The sequence below is a fragment of the Oncorhynchus mykiss genome, chromosome 3 (assembly GCF_057628025.1).
Source record: "Oncorhynchus mykiss isolate SJ-2025 chromosome 3, ASM5762802v1, whole genome shotgun sequence".
Taxonomy (NCBI): Eukaryota; Metazoa; Chordata; class Actinopteri; order Salmoniformes; family Salmonidae; genus Oncorhynchus; species Oncorhynchus mykiss.
This window is the reverse complement of record NC_143024.1, coordinates 33,143,794-33,157,232: the sequence shown is the minus strand read 5'-3', so window position 1 is coordinate 33,157,232 and position 13,439 is coordinate 33,143,794. Positions and strand designations below refer to the sequence as shown.

At 43.1% G+C, this 13,439-nt stretch overlaps 1 protein-coding gene across 4 annotated transcripts in view; it reads right to left on the bottom strand.

Moving 5' to 3' along the window:
• The window catches only part of arhgef2 (rho/rac guanine nucleotide exchange factor (GEF) 2), a 54,961-nt gene extending 41,850 nt beyond the window's left edge, over positions 1-13,111 (bottom strand). Inside the window, exons 1-6 of one of the 4 annotated variants that reach the window (XM_090228778.1) lie at positions 12,955-13,111; positions 5,208-5,464; positions 2,776-2,965; positions 2,127-2,367; positions 1,304-1,343; positions 923-1,118 (exon numbers count right to left, since the gene is read on the bottom strand). In XM_090228778.1, coding sequence (XP_090084904.1) covers positions 923-1,118; positions 1,304-1,343; positions 2,127-2,367; positions 2,776-2,965; positions 5,208-5,464; positions 12,955-13,008 — 978 coding nt within the window. In that variant the 5' untranslated portion in view covers positions 13,009-13,111. Of the gene's footprint in view, positions 1-922; positions 1,119-1,303; positions 1,344-1,697; positions 2,008-2,126; positions 2,368-2,775; positions 2,966-5,207; positions 5,465-12,490; positions 12,844-12,954 lie in introns of those variants that run through there. The other 3 variants (XM_090228788.1, XM_036971927.2, XM_021593382.3) reach the window with 3 other exon arrangements.
• Between the last annotated feature and the right edge of the window lie 328 nt (positions 13,112-13,439).

Below are 13,439 nucleotides of genomic sequence, written 5' to 3'. Positions count from 1 at the left end.
ATGGTCCTTTGCTGTTGTTCTGGGATTGATTTGCACTTTTCACACCAAAGTACGTTAATCTCTAGGAGACAGAACGAGTCTCCTTCCTGGGCGGTATGATGGCTACATGGTCCCATGGTGTTTATACTTAAGTACTATTGTGCGTACAGATGAACGTGGTACCTTCAGGCATTTGGAAATTGCTCACAAGGATGAACCAGACTTATGGAGGTCTACAATTTTTTCTGAGGTCTTGACTGATTTCTTTTGATTTTCCCATGATGTCAAGCAAAGAGGCACTGAGTTTGAAGGTAGGCCTTGAAATACATACACAGGTACACCTCCAATTGACTCAAATTATGTCAATTAGCCTATCAGAAACTTCTAAAGCCATGACATAATTATCTGGAATTTTCCAAGCTGTTTAAAGGCACAGTCAACTTAGTGTATGTAAACTTCTGACCCACTGGAATTGTGATACAGTGAATTATAAGTGAAATAATCTGTCTGTAAACAATTGCTGGAAAAATTATTTGTGTCATGCACAAAGTAGATGTCCTAACCGACTTACCAAAACTATAGTTTGTTCACCTAAAGTGTAGTGGTTTAAAAATGAGTTTTAATGACTCCAACCTAAGTGTATGTAAACTTCCGACATCAACTGCATATCATTGCTGTAACATTGTGTTATTCTTGGCAAACTGCATATGTTTGCCAAAACTGTTACCGGAGGTGGTTCACAGGTGAATCGACACTGCAGGGGAAGCTAGCCTACTACCAAACTCCAACTCTCTGTCCTTAGAGACGGTCCTGCACTCTACTCAAGTACTTTACTGCATAGTGACAGCTGTGACAGGGTCACATCCACATGCACCCACAACCACAGAGAGACACAGACATTCTGAAACACAAACCCACACTCTCCTCTTTCTCACTCTCTCACCTTGCGTTGGCTAGCCATCTTGCGCAGGAAGCTGAAGGTGCGTCCCAGAGGGCTTCCCGTCTTCTCCCCCCTCTCCTCCCCGGGGGGAGCACCCCTCAGTCCCTCCGTCCTTCTCTCCTCCCTCCGCCTCTCTCTCTCTTCGCACAGCCGCTGCCTCTCTTCTTGCCCCCACAGCTCACCAAGCTCCGCATCCACACTGAGAAAGAGGTGAAGAGAAACATCCTTCCATAAGACTGAGTTTGCATTCAGCCTAGCTTAGAGGAAAATGTGTGTTACTATGGGGATGTGAGTCAAAAAGCAGTCAGTCACAGATGAGATCATGTGCTCTATAAGGTTGTTAGTGAACACAGGTCATCAGGAAGAGAGAGAGAGACAACTCACCTCTGTGTGGAACCCCCAAATACAGAGCCCAGGGAAGACTCTGAGAGAGAGAGAGAGAGAGAGAGAGAGAGAGAGAGAGAGAGAGAGAGAGAGAGAGAGAGAGAGAGAGAGAGAGAGAGAGAGAGAGAGAGAGAGAGAGAGAGGAGAGAGAGAGAGAGATGAGACAGACAGACAGAGAGAAAGAGAGAGAGACAAAGAGAGTGAAAGTGAAAGACAGATAGATACAGAGAGGAAGAGAGAGGCAGAAAGCAGAAACAAACTTAGTCATCCCATTACCTCAAAACCGTCCCTCCATACATGCATACATACATACATACATACATACATACATACATACATACATAGACCTAAGATCCCAGATAGATTGAAGTGCATCGCCTGATAAGTGACAAACCTCTCTCTCTGCTCTGCAGGTTCTTGGCAAACACGTTTAATCCAAACGATGGCTGTGACCAAGAGTTAACAAATGCATGAAGAAAGACAAGGATGAAACCACACGAGACAGTTGATTTAACACCATCAAGGCGTGATTAAAACGATCTCTGCTGATGCCTTTGGAATGAAAGGATGAATAGTGAACATGCAAAAGGTGAAATGGAGAGAGCGAGAGAGGAGATAGGAGAGCCTGAGAACACAGCGCTTTCTGTTCCGTGGCTAACGACGGCAGCAGCAGCCCCCAGTGAGAACAAACACAGGAAGAAGACTTCCGCATAGCTGCACACAGATAGGAACACACACACACACACACGCACAATAATATCTGCCCTTCAAACAGTCAGGAGAGTCTCCACACACTCACAAATGAAGAGTCCTACTGTCCTACCTTGGTAGTGGCATTGGGAGATGGAATTGGAGTTTGAGTAGGAGCGATGGCAAGGTTGATGACGATGATGCTGGTGGTTTTGTGAGTGTGTGTAGGGGTATGTGTAAGGTGTCGGAGAGTGTGTATCAGTGTTTGTGTGGGTTGGAGGGTGGAGGTTGGCATTGGGTATCTGGCGCAGACTGGGACTGGCACACAGGGAGGGAGCGGAGGCACTGAAGCCCTGCAGCTGAGACGACTGCTCCTAACACACCACAGACAAGAGACAAGGGCCACAGTGTGTCAGAGAGAGAGAGAGAGAGATAGAGAGAGGAAGAGATAGAGGGGAGAGAGCAAGAGAGAGAGGAGGGAGAGATAGAGAGTGTATGACTTGAGTGTATAAACGGCTCTTTCCATAATAAACAAAGACAAGAGCATCAGTGAGAGGCTGTGTGTATTTGCAACAAAATAACCCAAGACGTGCTTGCCAATGCTTGCAGGAGACATGTGTGCATGTGACTGTGTGTGTGTGTTACTGTCTGTGCTCTAAATAAGGTTACTTTATCTCAAGTTCCATCTTCATTAATGCAAATTATATTTATCACACACTCAAACACGTGTGCACACACACACATATGATGCTTCAATCCCATCAGTCTGGACTTAGCTTCACCTCCAATGGGGAGAAGACCGGGGTCTGGCAGCCCACCTCCTCCTCCGTGAGTGACAGCAGGGAGCCCAGCTCTTGGCCAAAGGAGGTGATGGGGGCTCGGCGAGGGTCCCGCCCCCCTCTGCTGGACCCCTCCAGGGCTCCAAGGAGCACCCGCTCCATCTCTTCTGGGTCAAAACCCTCCAGACTCACACTGGGGGAGAGAGGGAGAGAGGGAGGGAGGGAGGGGGAGAGAGAGGGTAGTGTCACAGTAGAGTAGTGAGTAGAGAGGAGAGGAGTAGAGGTCTAGTGGAGAAAGCAGCAGTCAGTCATCCTGCTTGTGTGTGTGTGTGTGTGTGTGTGTGTGTGTGTGTGTGTGTGTGTGTGTGTGTGTGTGTGTGTGTGTGTGTGTGTGTGTGTGTGTGTGTGTGTGTGTGTGTGTGTGTGTGTGTGTGTGTGTGTGTGAGGCTGTAGCTTAGTGATTTCACTCTCTTCTTGTTTTTGAGAGTACGTTGTGTTGATGACCTGACTTTATTCGCTGGCGGCTGCACTTATACTTCTGCTTTGTCTCCCTCCCCCTCTCCTGCTTTCTCTCCAAAAGATTGTTAAAAAGCCATTTGCATGTCAGATGTCAGGAAAAAGACAATGGAAACCAAATTGTAGCCTGTGTCTGTAAAATGTACACTGCCATTCAAAAGTTTGGGGTCACTTAGAAATGTCCTTGTTTTTGAAAGAAAAGCACTTTTTTTTTGTCCATTAAAATAACATCAAATTGATCAGAAATACAGTGTTAATGTTGTAAACAACTATTGTAGCTGGAAACGTCTGATTTTTAATGGAATATCTACATAGGCTTACAGAGACCCATTATCAGCAACCATCATTCCTGTGTTCCAATGCCATGCTGTGTTAGCTAATCCAAGTTTATCATTTTAAAAGGCTAATTGATCATGAGAAAACCCTTTTGCAATTATGTTAGCACAGCTGAAAACGGTCCTGCTTAAAGAAGCAACACAACTGGCGGAATGACAGGAGTAAAAACAATCAAAAAACAAGGACATTTCTAAGTGACCCCAAACTTTTGAACGGTAGTGTATATAGGTTCAGAACTTTTGTGAAACAGCACAGTTACAAATATAAGGCAAATAGAAATCAAACTGGATGGTGTTCAGAAATAGATGGGAGGGGTAGAGGAAAGAAAGGAGTAAAAACAATCAAAAGATAACTATTGTAAAATTGATTGTGTCCGTAACATTTATATAGTATGATAGTATGTATAAGCGGGAAGTAGAAGCCTAAGTGTTGTTGTTCATTCGTTTACTCCAATTAGGGGAGGGGTGGAAGGGTTAGTGAATTTATTTATTTATATTTATAAAAAATTAACAAATTATAGCCAACATCTTGGATAAATGGGTGGAAAAAAAGAATGATAGATAAAGAGAGAGCGAGAGAGAGAGAGAGAGAGAGAGAGAGAGAGGGACAAGCTACAGGAAAAGAGAAAGAACATTGCCATGCTCAGTGAATTAAAAGCAGAAGAGATGAGCAAATAAGAGAGTAGGAGAGGGCCAGCTAAAACAGCACTGATAAGAACTCCAGCAGTTAGAGCAGGAATGCCAGAGATAACAACAGCATTGACTATATGTGTGGGAAGTTATATACTGGTAGCACTGGTCTTAGATCAGCCAATCCCTAAAACAAATATTAGAACATAGCAAGCATACTCCTACACAGTTCACTCCCAGATTCCCGCAGCCCTCCAGGAACATGGTTGAGTTGCAAGCTGTGCATTTACCTCAAATCACTATCTCACTCTCAAATAAAATCTAAATCCAATTTTGTTTGTCACATGCACCAAATACAACTGGTGTAGACTTTACCGTGAAATGCTTGTTTACGAGCCCTTCCCAACGATGCAGTTTAAAGGTACGAGTTATTTGAGGTAAATATGTACATGAAGGCAGGGTAAAATGACTAGTTATCAGGATAGATAATAATAAGAGTAACATAAAGAAGAGAGTAGCAGCAGCAAATTATGTGTGTAAAAGTGTGTGTGAGTTTGCGTGTGTGTGTGTGTAGTGTATGTGAATAGTGTATGTGAATGTGTGTGGGAGTGTCAATGCAGTGTGTGTGAGTAACTGATGTCCAGAAGTGGTTGGCGGTCATATGTAATAATAGTATGAACTTTCTGTACAAAAATGGTCACGATAAACACTTTGAAAGTCACTATATAGCAAAGTTGAGTTGGAACTCGTAAGATGTCGCCCTTCTCTGTCGGCACCATCTTGTCAGCTTTTACCCTCAACACTGATGTGACGTCAGCCTTGGGTTTCCCCGCCCTAATGATAAAGGTTAGGATTTGGGAAAGGTAAGCTGATCCTAGATCTGTGTCTACGGGTACCTAAAGCGGGTTGTTGACCACTGGACTAGTAAGTATTGGTCGTTAGTGCGCCCCCTACCTGCGTTGCTGGTACTGTGGGGGGCAGCCATACATCATTGCTCCAGGCTGCCAGCTGTGCCTGCGGAGGTGGTCCAGAGTGTGTGTAAGACAGGAGGAGGGGGGGGTCCGACGTAGTGTGACCCCTCCAGAGGAGGGAGAGGAGGGAGGGGAGGGGCAAGGGGAGGAGGGTGGGGGGGCCGGACAGGGGACGCAGTGTCCTCCCAGATTTGACGGGGAGCCTGGGAGACGAGGGGAGTGAGGAGGTGTGGCGATCATCTGGCAGAGAGGGGGAGGAAGGGTGAGGGAGAGGAAGGGTGAGAGGGAGAGAAAGAGGAAGGGTGAGAGGGAGAGAATGGACAGATGTTATGTGAAGGCCTTTATTCATACTTTCACTGCAATTCATTATTTACAAAATACACCTCATGGCAGCTACAGAATCAACTATTAGATTATAATGACAATTTAGTACATGTTAGATTTTGAGGAGTTCAAAAGTTCAAGTTGCTCCTAAATTGTTAACTCATTCTAGGTGGTTTGCATGTTGGGCTTGTTATGCTGTCATGGAAACAAGATGAGGTCACGTCAAAGCAAAAAGATATCGCAACTAGCGCACTTCAGAGAAAAGGTGAAAGCACAAATGCAGCCACATCCTGTTTCAACCTTCTGTATTTTACAAGAACAATGTGAAAAGTTTGATTCATAGATGCCACACTCTCATTGACATCACTGTCCTAAACACCTAGAATGAGATGAAGAAGGATAAAGACCTGAAGAATCATTAAGATGATCTGCATTGGGAACCAAATGAACAGCAGTGTGTCAAACGCCTGGAATTGTTGCCTACTTCCTGGTCTGTTTCTTCTTTATTCTAGCTGAGCATAAACAAATACAAGATGGAATCCATACCATATGTATGAGAGTAGGACTGTGCTCAGAGCCCATTGAATAATGTAGTCACAGCAACCTCTAAAAGGTGATGTCTTGTCAAGGTCATCGACATCACAATCTATAGGCCTCCTTTTGACGACAGAAAAATGAAACATTTAAAAATGGAATCCTTACCGGGTGGTGTGTGTGTGCTGCATGCCAAGAGACAAGAGAGTAGTAGGGAGGTGGTATACTTAATGAATTCCTTCAACTATGTGTAGTATATCATGCTTCATGTAATGAGGTTTAGATAACACTGATACAGACTCCAGCCCTGCATGGTACAGTACCACACCCCAACACCAGTGGTGTAAAGTACCTTTTGGGGTATCTGTACTTTACTATTTATATTTTTGACAACTTGTACTTTTACTTCACTACATTCCTAAAGAAAATATTGTACATTTTACTCCATGCATTTTCCTTGACACCCCAAACTACTGGTTACAATTTGAATGCTTAGCAGGACAGGAAAATGGTCCAATTCAAACACTTATCAAGAGAACATTCCTGGTCATTCCTTCTGCCTCTAATCTGACGGACTCACTAAACACAAACGTTTAGTTTGTAAATTATGTCTGAGTGTTGGAGCGTGCCCATGGCTATCCTTAAATACAAAAAAATACAAAATAAATTGTGACTTCTGGTTTGGTAAATATAAGGAATTTGAAACTATTTATACCTAAGTATATTTTAGCAATTACATTTACTTTTGGAACTTAAGTATATTTAAAACCCAATACTTTTAGACTTTTACTCAAGTAGTATTTCACTGGGTGACTTTCACTTTTACTTGAGTCATTGTCTATTACGGTATCTTTACTTTTAGTCAAGTATGACAATTGAGTACTTTTTCACCACTGCCCCACACTGAGGACCACCCTCAATCACACACTCACGTGAGGGTGGGGGTGAATGTTTCATGATTAACGACTCATGGTGGAATTGTTACAACGTACAGGAACTCAAGTCCTTTTGTTCACCTGACCAATAATTCCTCACAATCAAATGCCGACCGTTTAGTATATCCCCCTCAAGCAGATACCACAACGGCCCTCAAGGAACTTTACTGGACTTTATGCAAACTGGAAACCATATATCCTGAGGTTGCATTTATTAGAACTAGTGATATTAAAAAAGCTAATTTGAGAACAAGGCTATCTAAATTCTAGCAGCATATTGACTGTAGCACTCGCGCTGGAAAAACACTGGATCACTGCTACTGGCATGATGACTCCTTGCTGTCCCCAGTCCACCTGGCCGTGCTGCTGCTCCAGTTTCAACTGTTCTGCCTGCGGCTATGGAACCCTAACCTGTTCACCGGACGTGCTACCTGTCCCAGACCTGCTGTTTTCAACTCTCTAGAGACAGCAGGAGCGGTAGAGATACTCTCAATGATCGGCTATGAAAAGCCAAATGACATTTACTCCTGAGGTGCTGACTTGCTGCACCCTCGACAACTACTGCGATTACTATTATTTGACCATGCTGGTCATTTATGAACATTTGAACATCTTGGCCATGTTCTGTTATAATCTCCACCCGGCACAGCCAGAAGAGGACTGGCCACCCCTCATAGCCTGGTTCCTCTCTAGGTTTCTTCCTAGGTTTTGGCCTTTCTAGGGAGTTTTTCCTAGCCACCGTGCTTCTACACCTGCATTGCTTGCTGTTTGGGGTTTTAGGCTGGGTTTCTGTACAGCACTTTGAGATATCAGCTGATGTAAGAAGAGCTATATAAATCAATTTGATTTCTCTGTGGCCGATTTGAGTAAGGCATTTAAACGTGTTAACCCTCGCAAGGCTGCCGGCCCAGATGGCATCCCTAGCCGCATCAACACCATAGTACCCTCCAAGTTCATCATTAAGTTTGGAGGCCCAGAGTCTGAACTCCGCCCTGTGCAATTGGGTCCTGGACTTCCTGACGGGACACCCCCAGGTGGTGAAGGTAGGAAACAACATCTCCACGTCGCTGATCCTCAACACTGGGGCCCCACAAGGATGCATGCTCAGCCCCCTCCTGTACTACCTGTTCACCCATGACTACGTGGCCATGCAACTTACATTTTTAAGTTTGCAGATGACACAACAGTAGTAGGCTTGACTACCAACAACGACAAGACAGCCTACAGGGAGGAGGTGAGGACACTCGGAGTGTGGTGTCAGGAAAACAACCTCTCACTCAACGTCAACAAAACAAAGGAGATGATCATGGACTTCAGGAAACAGCAGAGGGAGCACCCCCCTATCCACACCGACGGGACAGCAGTGGAGAAGGTGGAACGTTAACTTCCTTGGCGTACACATCACGGACAAACTGAAATGGTCCAACCACACAGACAGTGTGGTGGAGAAGCCGCAACAGCGCCTCTTCAACCCCAGGTGCCTCCCTCTGTATAGGCTAAAGGTAGGTAACAATGTCACTGTACCTCTGTGCCTAGCTGCCTTGTCTTCTTCTCCCTATTTATATTTTTTGCTCTCTTCCATTTCTCACATTCCTCTTAATTCATCTGCCTTTTCCACAACGTGTGAGAAAACTGTTTTTCTTTCGTCAAACCAAAAGGTCTTAAAGGGATACTTTGGGACCTACTTCCCCAGAGTCAGATGAACTTGTGGATACCATTTTTATGTCTCTGTCCATTATTAAGGAAGTTAGAGGTAGTTTCAGGAGCCAATGCTAACTAGCATTACCACGATGACTGGAAGTCTGTGGATATCTGCTTTAAGACATGAGGACTGAATTGAATGACTGGCCATCTACTGTCTCTCCCCTCTCCATATACCATCTCTCTCCTTCCCTCCCCCTTAGATCTCTACTCCCCTTCCTCCATTGTTCACATTCCTCATCTCTAACCATAGACAGGACTCCAGGAATGTCCAGGAATGTAAACAGTTGGAGGTGAAACAACAGGCATGTCAAGTTTCTTTCTAAAGAACGTGTCATTCGCTCTTCAAGCCCTCAAACATGTACAGTTGAAGTCGGAAGTTCACATACACCTTAGCCAACTAAATTAAACTCAGTTTTTCCCAATTCCTGACATTTAATCCTAGTAACAATTCCCTGTCTTAGGTCAGTTAGGATCACCACTTTATTTTAAGAATGTGAAATGTCAGAATAATAGTAGAGAGAATGATTTATTTCAGATTTTATTTCTTTCATCACGTTCCCAGTGGGTCAGAAGTTTACATACACACAATTAGTATTTAGTAGCATTGCCTTTAAATTGTTTAACTTGGGTCAAGCATTTCGTGTAGCCTTCCACGAGCGTCCACAATAAGTTAGGTGAATTTTGGCCCATTCCTCCTGACAGAGCTGGTGTAACTCAGTCAGGTTTGTAGGCCTCTTTGCATCTAAACATTACCATGGTCATTATGGCCAAACAGTTATATTTTTGTTTCATCAGACCAGAGGACATTTCTCCAAAAAGTACGATATTTGTCCCCATGTGCAGTTGCAAACCGTAGTCTGGCTTTTTTATGGCGGTTTTGGAGCAGTGGCTTCTTCCTTGCTGAGCGGCCTCTCAGGTTATGTTGATATAGGGCTCGTTTTACTGTGGATATAGATACTTTTGTACCCGTTTCCTCCAGCATCTTCACAAGGTCCTTAGCTGTTGTTCTGGGATTGATTTGCAATTTTCGCACCAAAGTACGTTAATTTCTAGGAGACAGAATGTGTCTCCTTCCTGAGCGTTATGACAGCTGCGTGGTCCCATGGTGTTTATACTTGCGTATTATTGTTTGTACAGATGAACGTGGTACCGTCAGGCGTTTGGAAATTGCTCCCAAGGATTAACCAGACTTGTGGAGGTCTACAATTCTTTCTGAGGTCTTAGCTGATTTCTTTTGATTTTCCCATGATGTCAAGCAGAGGTAGGCCTTGAAATACATCCACAGGTACACCTCCAATTGACTCAAATGATGTCAATTAGCCTATCAGGAACTTCTAAAGCCATGACATCAGTTTCTGACATTTTCCAAGCTGTTTAAAGGCACAGTCAACTTAGTGTATGTAAACTTCTGACCCACGGGAATTGTGATACAGTGAATTAAGTGAAATAATCTGTCTGTAAACAATTGTTGGAAAAATTACTTGCGTCATGCACAAAGTAGATGTCCTAACTGACTTGCCAAAACTATAGTTTTTTAACAAGAAATTTGTGGAGTGGTTGAAAAACGAATTTTAATGACACCAACCTAAGTGTATGTAAACCTCCGACTTCAACTGTGTCTCTTCATCCAGCTTTACATTCAAGGTGCTCTAATGCACTCCAATGTTCTTACACAGTTGCTTCACATGCACAATGTGTTGTACTACCCAGCATCCTTTGAAGTCATTGTATCAATGACTTATCTGCCTAATTAAAGGTTAGGCTTATTACCTGGAGTTCCATAGGCCTATTAGGACCATACGTACAACCATGCTGAAAATGTTTGTGACCTTATGTCCATATAACCATATATATGTATATATATATCTTGAGCTTTCCTGTTGGCCCTGTTCCTCTTTTCACTGTCCTTTTTTTAAACTTCAAACATTTGTGGCTCATGAAGAAAGCTCCCATCCCCAACGTCCCATCCATCAGTGCCATCAATTGGGAAGTTTTTATGACTCCTGTGACCCACCTAATACTTAACTTGAAAGTATGCAAACACACTTGATATACCTCTGAGATATGTCTACCTTTAATCATTACCTAAGTTCTTACAGACCAACCAGGCATGAGTTTGAGTCATGAAGTGCTTCGGAAAGGATGGGGAGAAACACGTCATGTTTCTGTCAATGTTAACACAGTTTGAATAAACCAAACTACATTGTCCCAGTTCATTTGTTCTTTAAGATATATTTCAGTCAATTTGAGATGTTTAAAAACAATGCTTCCCTGGTTATACGGTAAATACAGTAGGCTGCCTGTGATACAGATGTGTCGTCGTACTGATAGATGTTATCATGTCTGATAATGGTGTCATTTGAATATTTAAATTGTGTCAAACGAACCATGGTGATGAAATAAATATAATTTCCAACCCATTTTAGAAAAGTATGGTCCCCTTGGTAGGCTGCTACAAAATGATTGGAGAACCTGGCTAGATGCCTTGAATGTCCCATGACTAAATAAACTAGGCCACACATTGAAAATACACTGAACAAAAATATAAATGCAACATGTAAAGTGTTGGTTCCATGAGCTGAAATAACAGATCCCAGAAACGTTCCATATGCACAAAAAGCTTATTTCTCTAAAATGTTGTTCACAATTTTGTTTACATCCACTTTCAGTGAGCATTTCTTCTGCCAAGATAATCAATCCACCTGGCAGATGTGGCATATCAAGATGCTGATTAAACAGCATGAACATTACACCTTGTGCTGGGGACAATAAAAGGCCACTCTAAAATGTGCAGTTTTATCACACAACACAATACCACAGATGTCTCAAGTTTTTAGGGAGCACGCAATTGGCATGCTGACTGTAGGACTGTCCACCCAAGCTGTTGACAGATAATTGAATGTTCATTTCTCTACCATACGTCGCCTCCAACATTGTTTTAGAAAATGTGGCAGTAAGTCCAACTGCTGCCAGGTGTATGGCGTCGTGTGGGGGAGTGGTTTGCTGATGTCAACGTTGTGAACAGAGTGCCCCATGCTGGCGGTTGGGTTATGGTATGGGCAGGCATAAGCTACGGACAACAAACACAATTGCATTTTTATCAATGGCAATTTGAATGCACAGAGATACCGTGACAAGATCGAGGCCCATTGTCATGCCATTCATCCGCCGCCATCACCTCATGTTTCAGCATGATAATGCCCAGCCACATATCGCAAGGATCTATACACATTTCCTGGAAGCTGAAAATGTCCCAGTTTTTCCATGGCCTGCATACTCACCAGACATGTCACCCATTGAGCGTGTTTGGGATGCTCTGGGTCGAAGTGTCCAACAGCGTGTTCCAGTTCCTACCAATATCCAGCAACTTCGTACCACCATTGAAGAAGAGTGGGACAAGATTCTACATGCCACAATCAACAGCCTGATCAACTCTATGTGAAGATGTGTCTTGCTGCATAAGGAAAATGGTGGTCACACCAGATACTGTCTGATCCACGCCCTTTTTTAAAGATACCTGTGACCACCAGATGCATATCTGTATTCCCAGTCATGTGAAATCCATAGATTATGGCCTAATTAATTTATTTCAATTGACTGATTTCCTTATAGGAACTGTAACTCTGTAAAACCTTTGAAGTTGTTGCATTTTGAGTTAATATTTTTGTTCAGTATACAGGTCTAATTTAAACCTACATTTTAGACTTTAACTGACATTTAGTTCATGGTCAGGTAAAAAATATATATAAATTACTTGCAAACGACTCACCGGTTTGGTGGCTGCACCTGCTGCGATAGCCAACTTTCCAATCAGCGCGCAGTTGCAATGATTGTCCTATGCTTTTCACGTCTTCCACGGTTTAATCAGGAAAAACTACAGTATAATAACCGTTTACCATAGTCTTGCTGATAAAAAAAAATACATGTTACTTTGTCCAATTAATAAAAAGAAATACAGACCATCCGAATTGCCCTAACGTCTACAGGTAACGTGTCATGTGTCACTTGATCTCGAGGAGGAAACCAGTTTGACGTTTTGTTTGTCTTGCTCGGTGTTTGAGTCGCCACTCCCACGATAATGCTTGGCTAGTCGTAAGTGTGTATCCTGTTACTCAGTTTCGCATCTCCTCTCACCTGTATGTGTGGGTGTTCGTGCGAATTACAAAATACTGTATACCTATTACATTATGCACGTTTAATTCAGTTTTAATGGTAACCTAATACCAAACTCACCTCTCTTGCATACTCGAGTGCGTCTGTTTGTGAGTCCTCTATGGCAACGGGCATGCGCTCTGTAGGGTGCACATTGGAAGGAGAGAAGGCATGGGCAGATTCAGGAATTTACAGTGTGTGAAAGCTCTTTATTTCATTGGCCCCCTCTCTCCAAGAATGCTGCTGACTCCTTGGATCCTGCTCATCTTGGAAGTGCCAACTATTCAACCCCCAGTTTCAAAACCTCCATACCCTTGTATAAACCCAGAGGAAAATGGCAACAATTTCCCACCCTTCGATAAGAACAAGAGGATGACAGCCTGGAACCAATTTAGAACACTTAGAATAAGAACTGAAAGACTGAAGTTTGTAGGCTTCACTTCTTCTAAACTGTTTGTCTGTTACAATGAACTTTCACAATGATTGTGATGTTCACTTTAGGTTCACTGAGATCAAGCTAGATACAGGTTGCAGTTCACTGACTATCTTGATCTCATGGTTCAAAT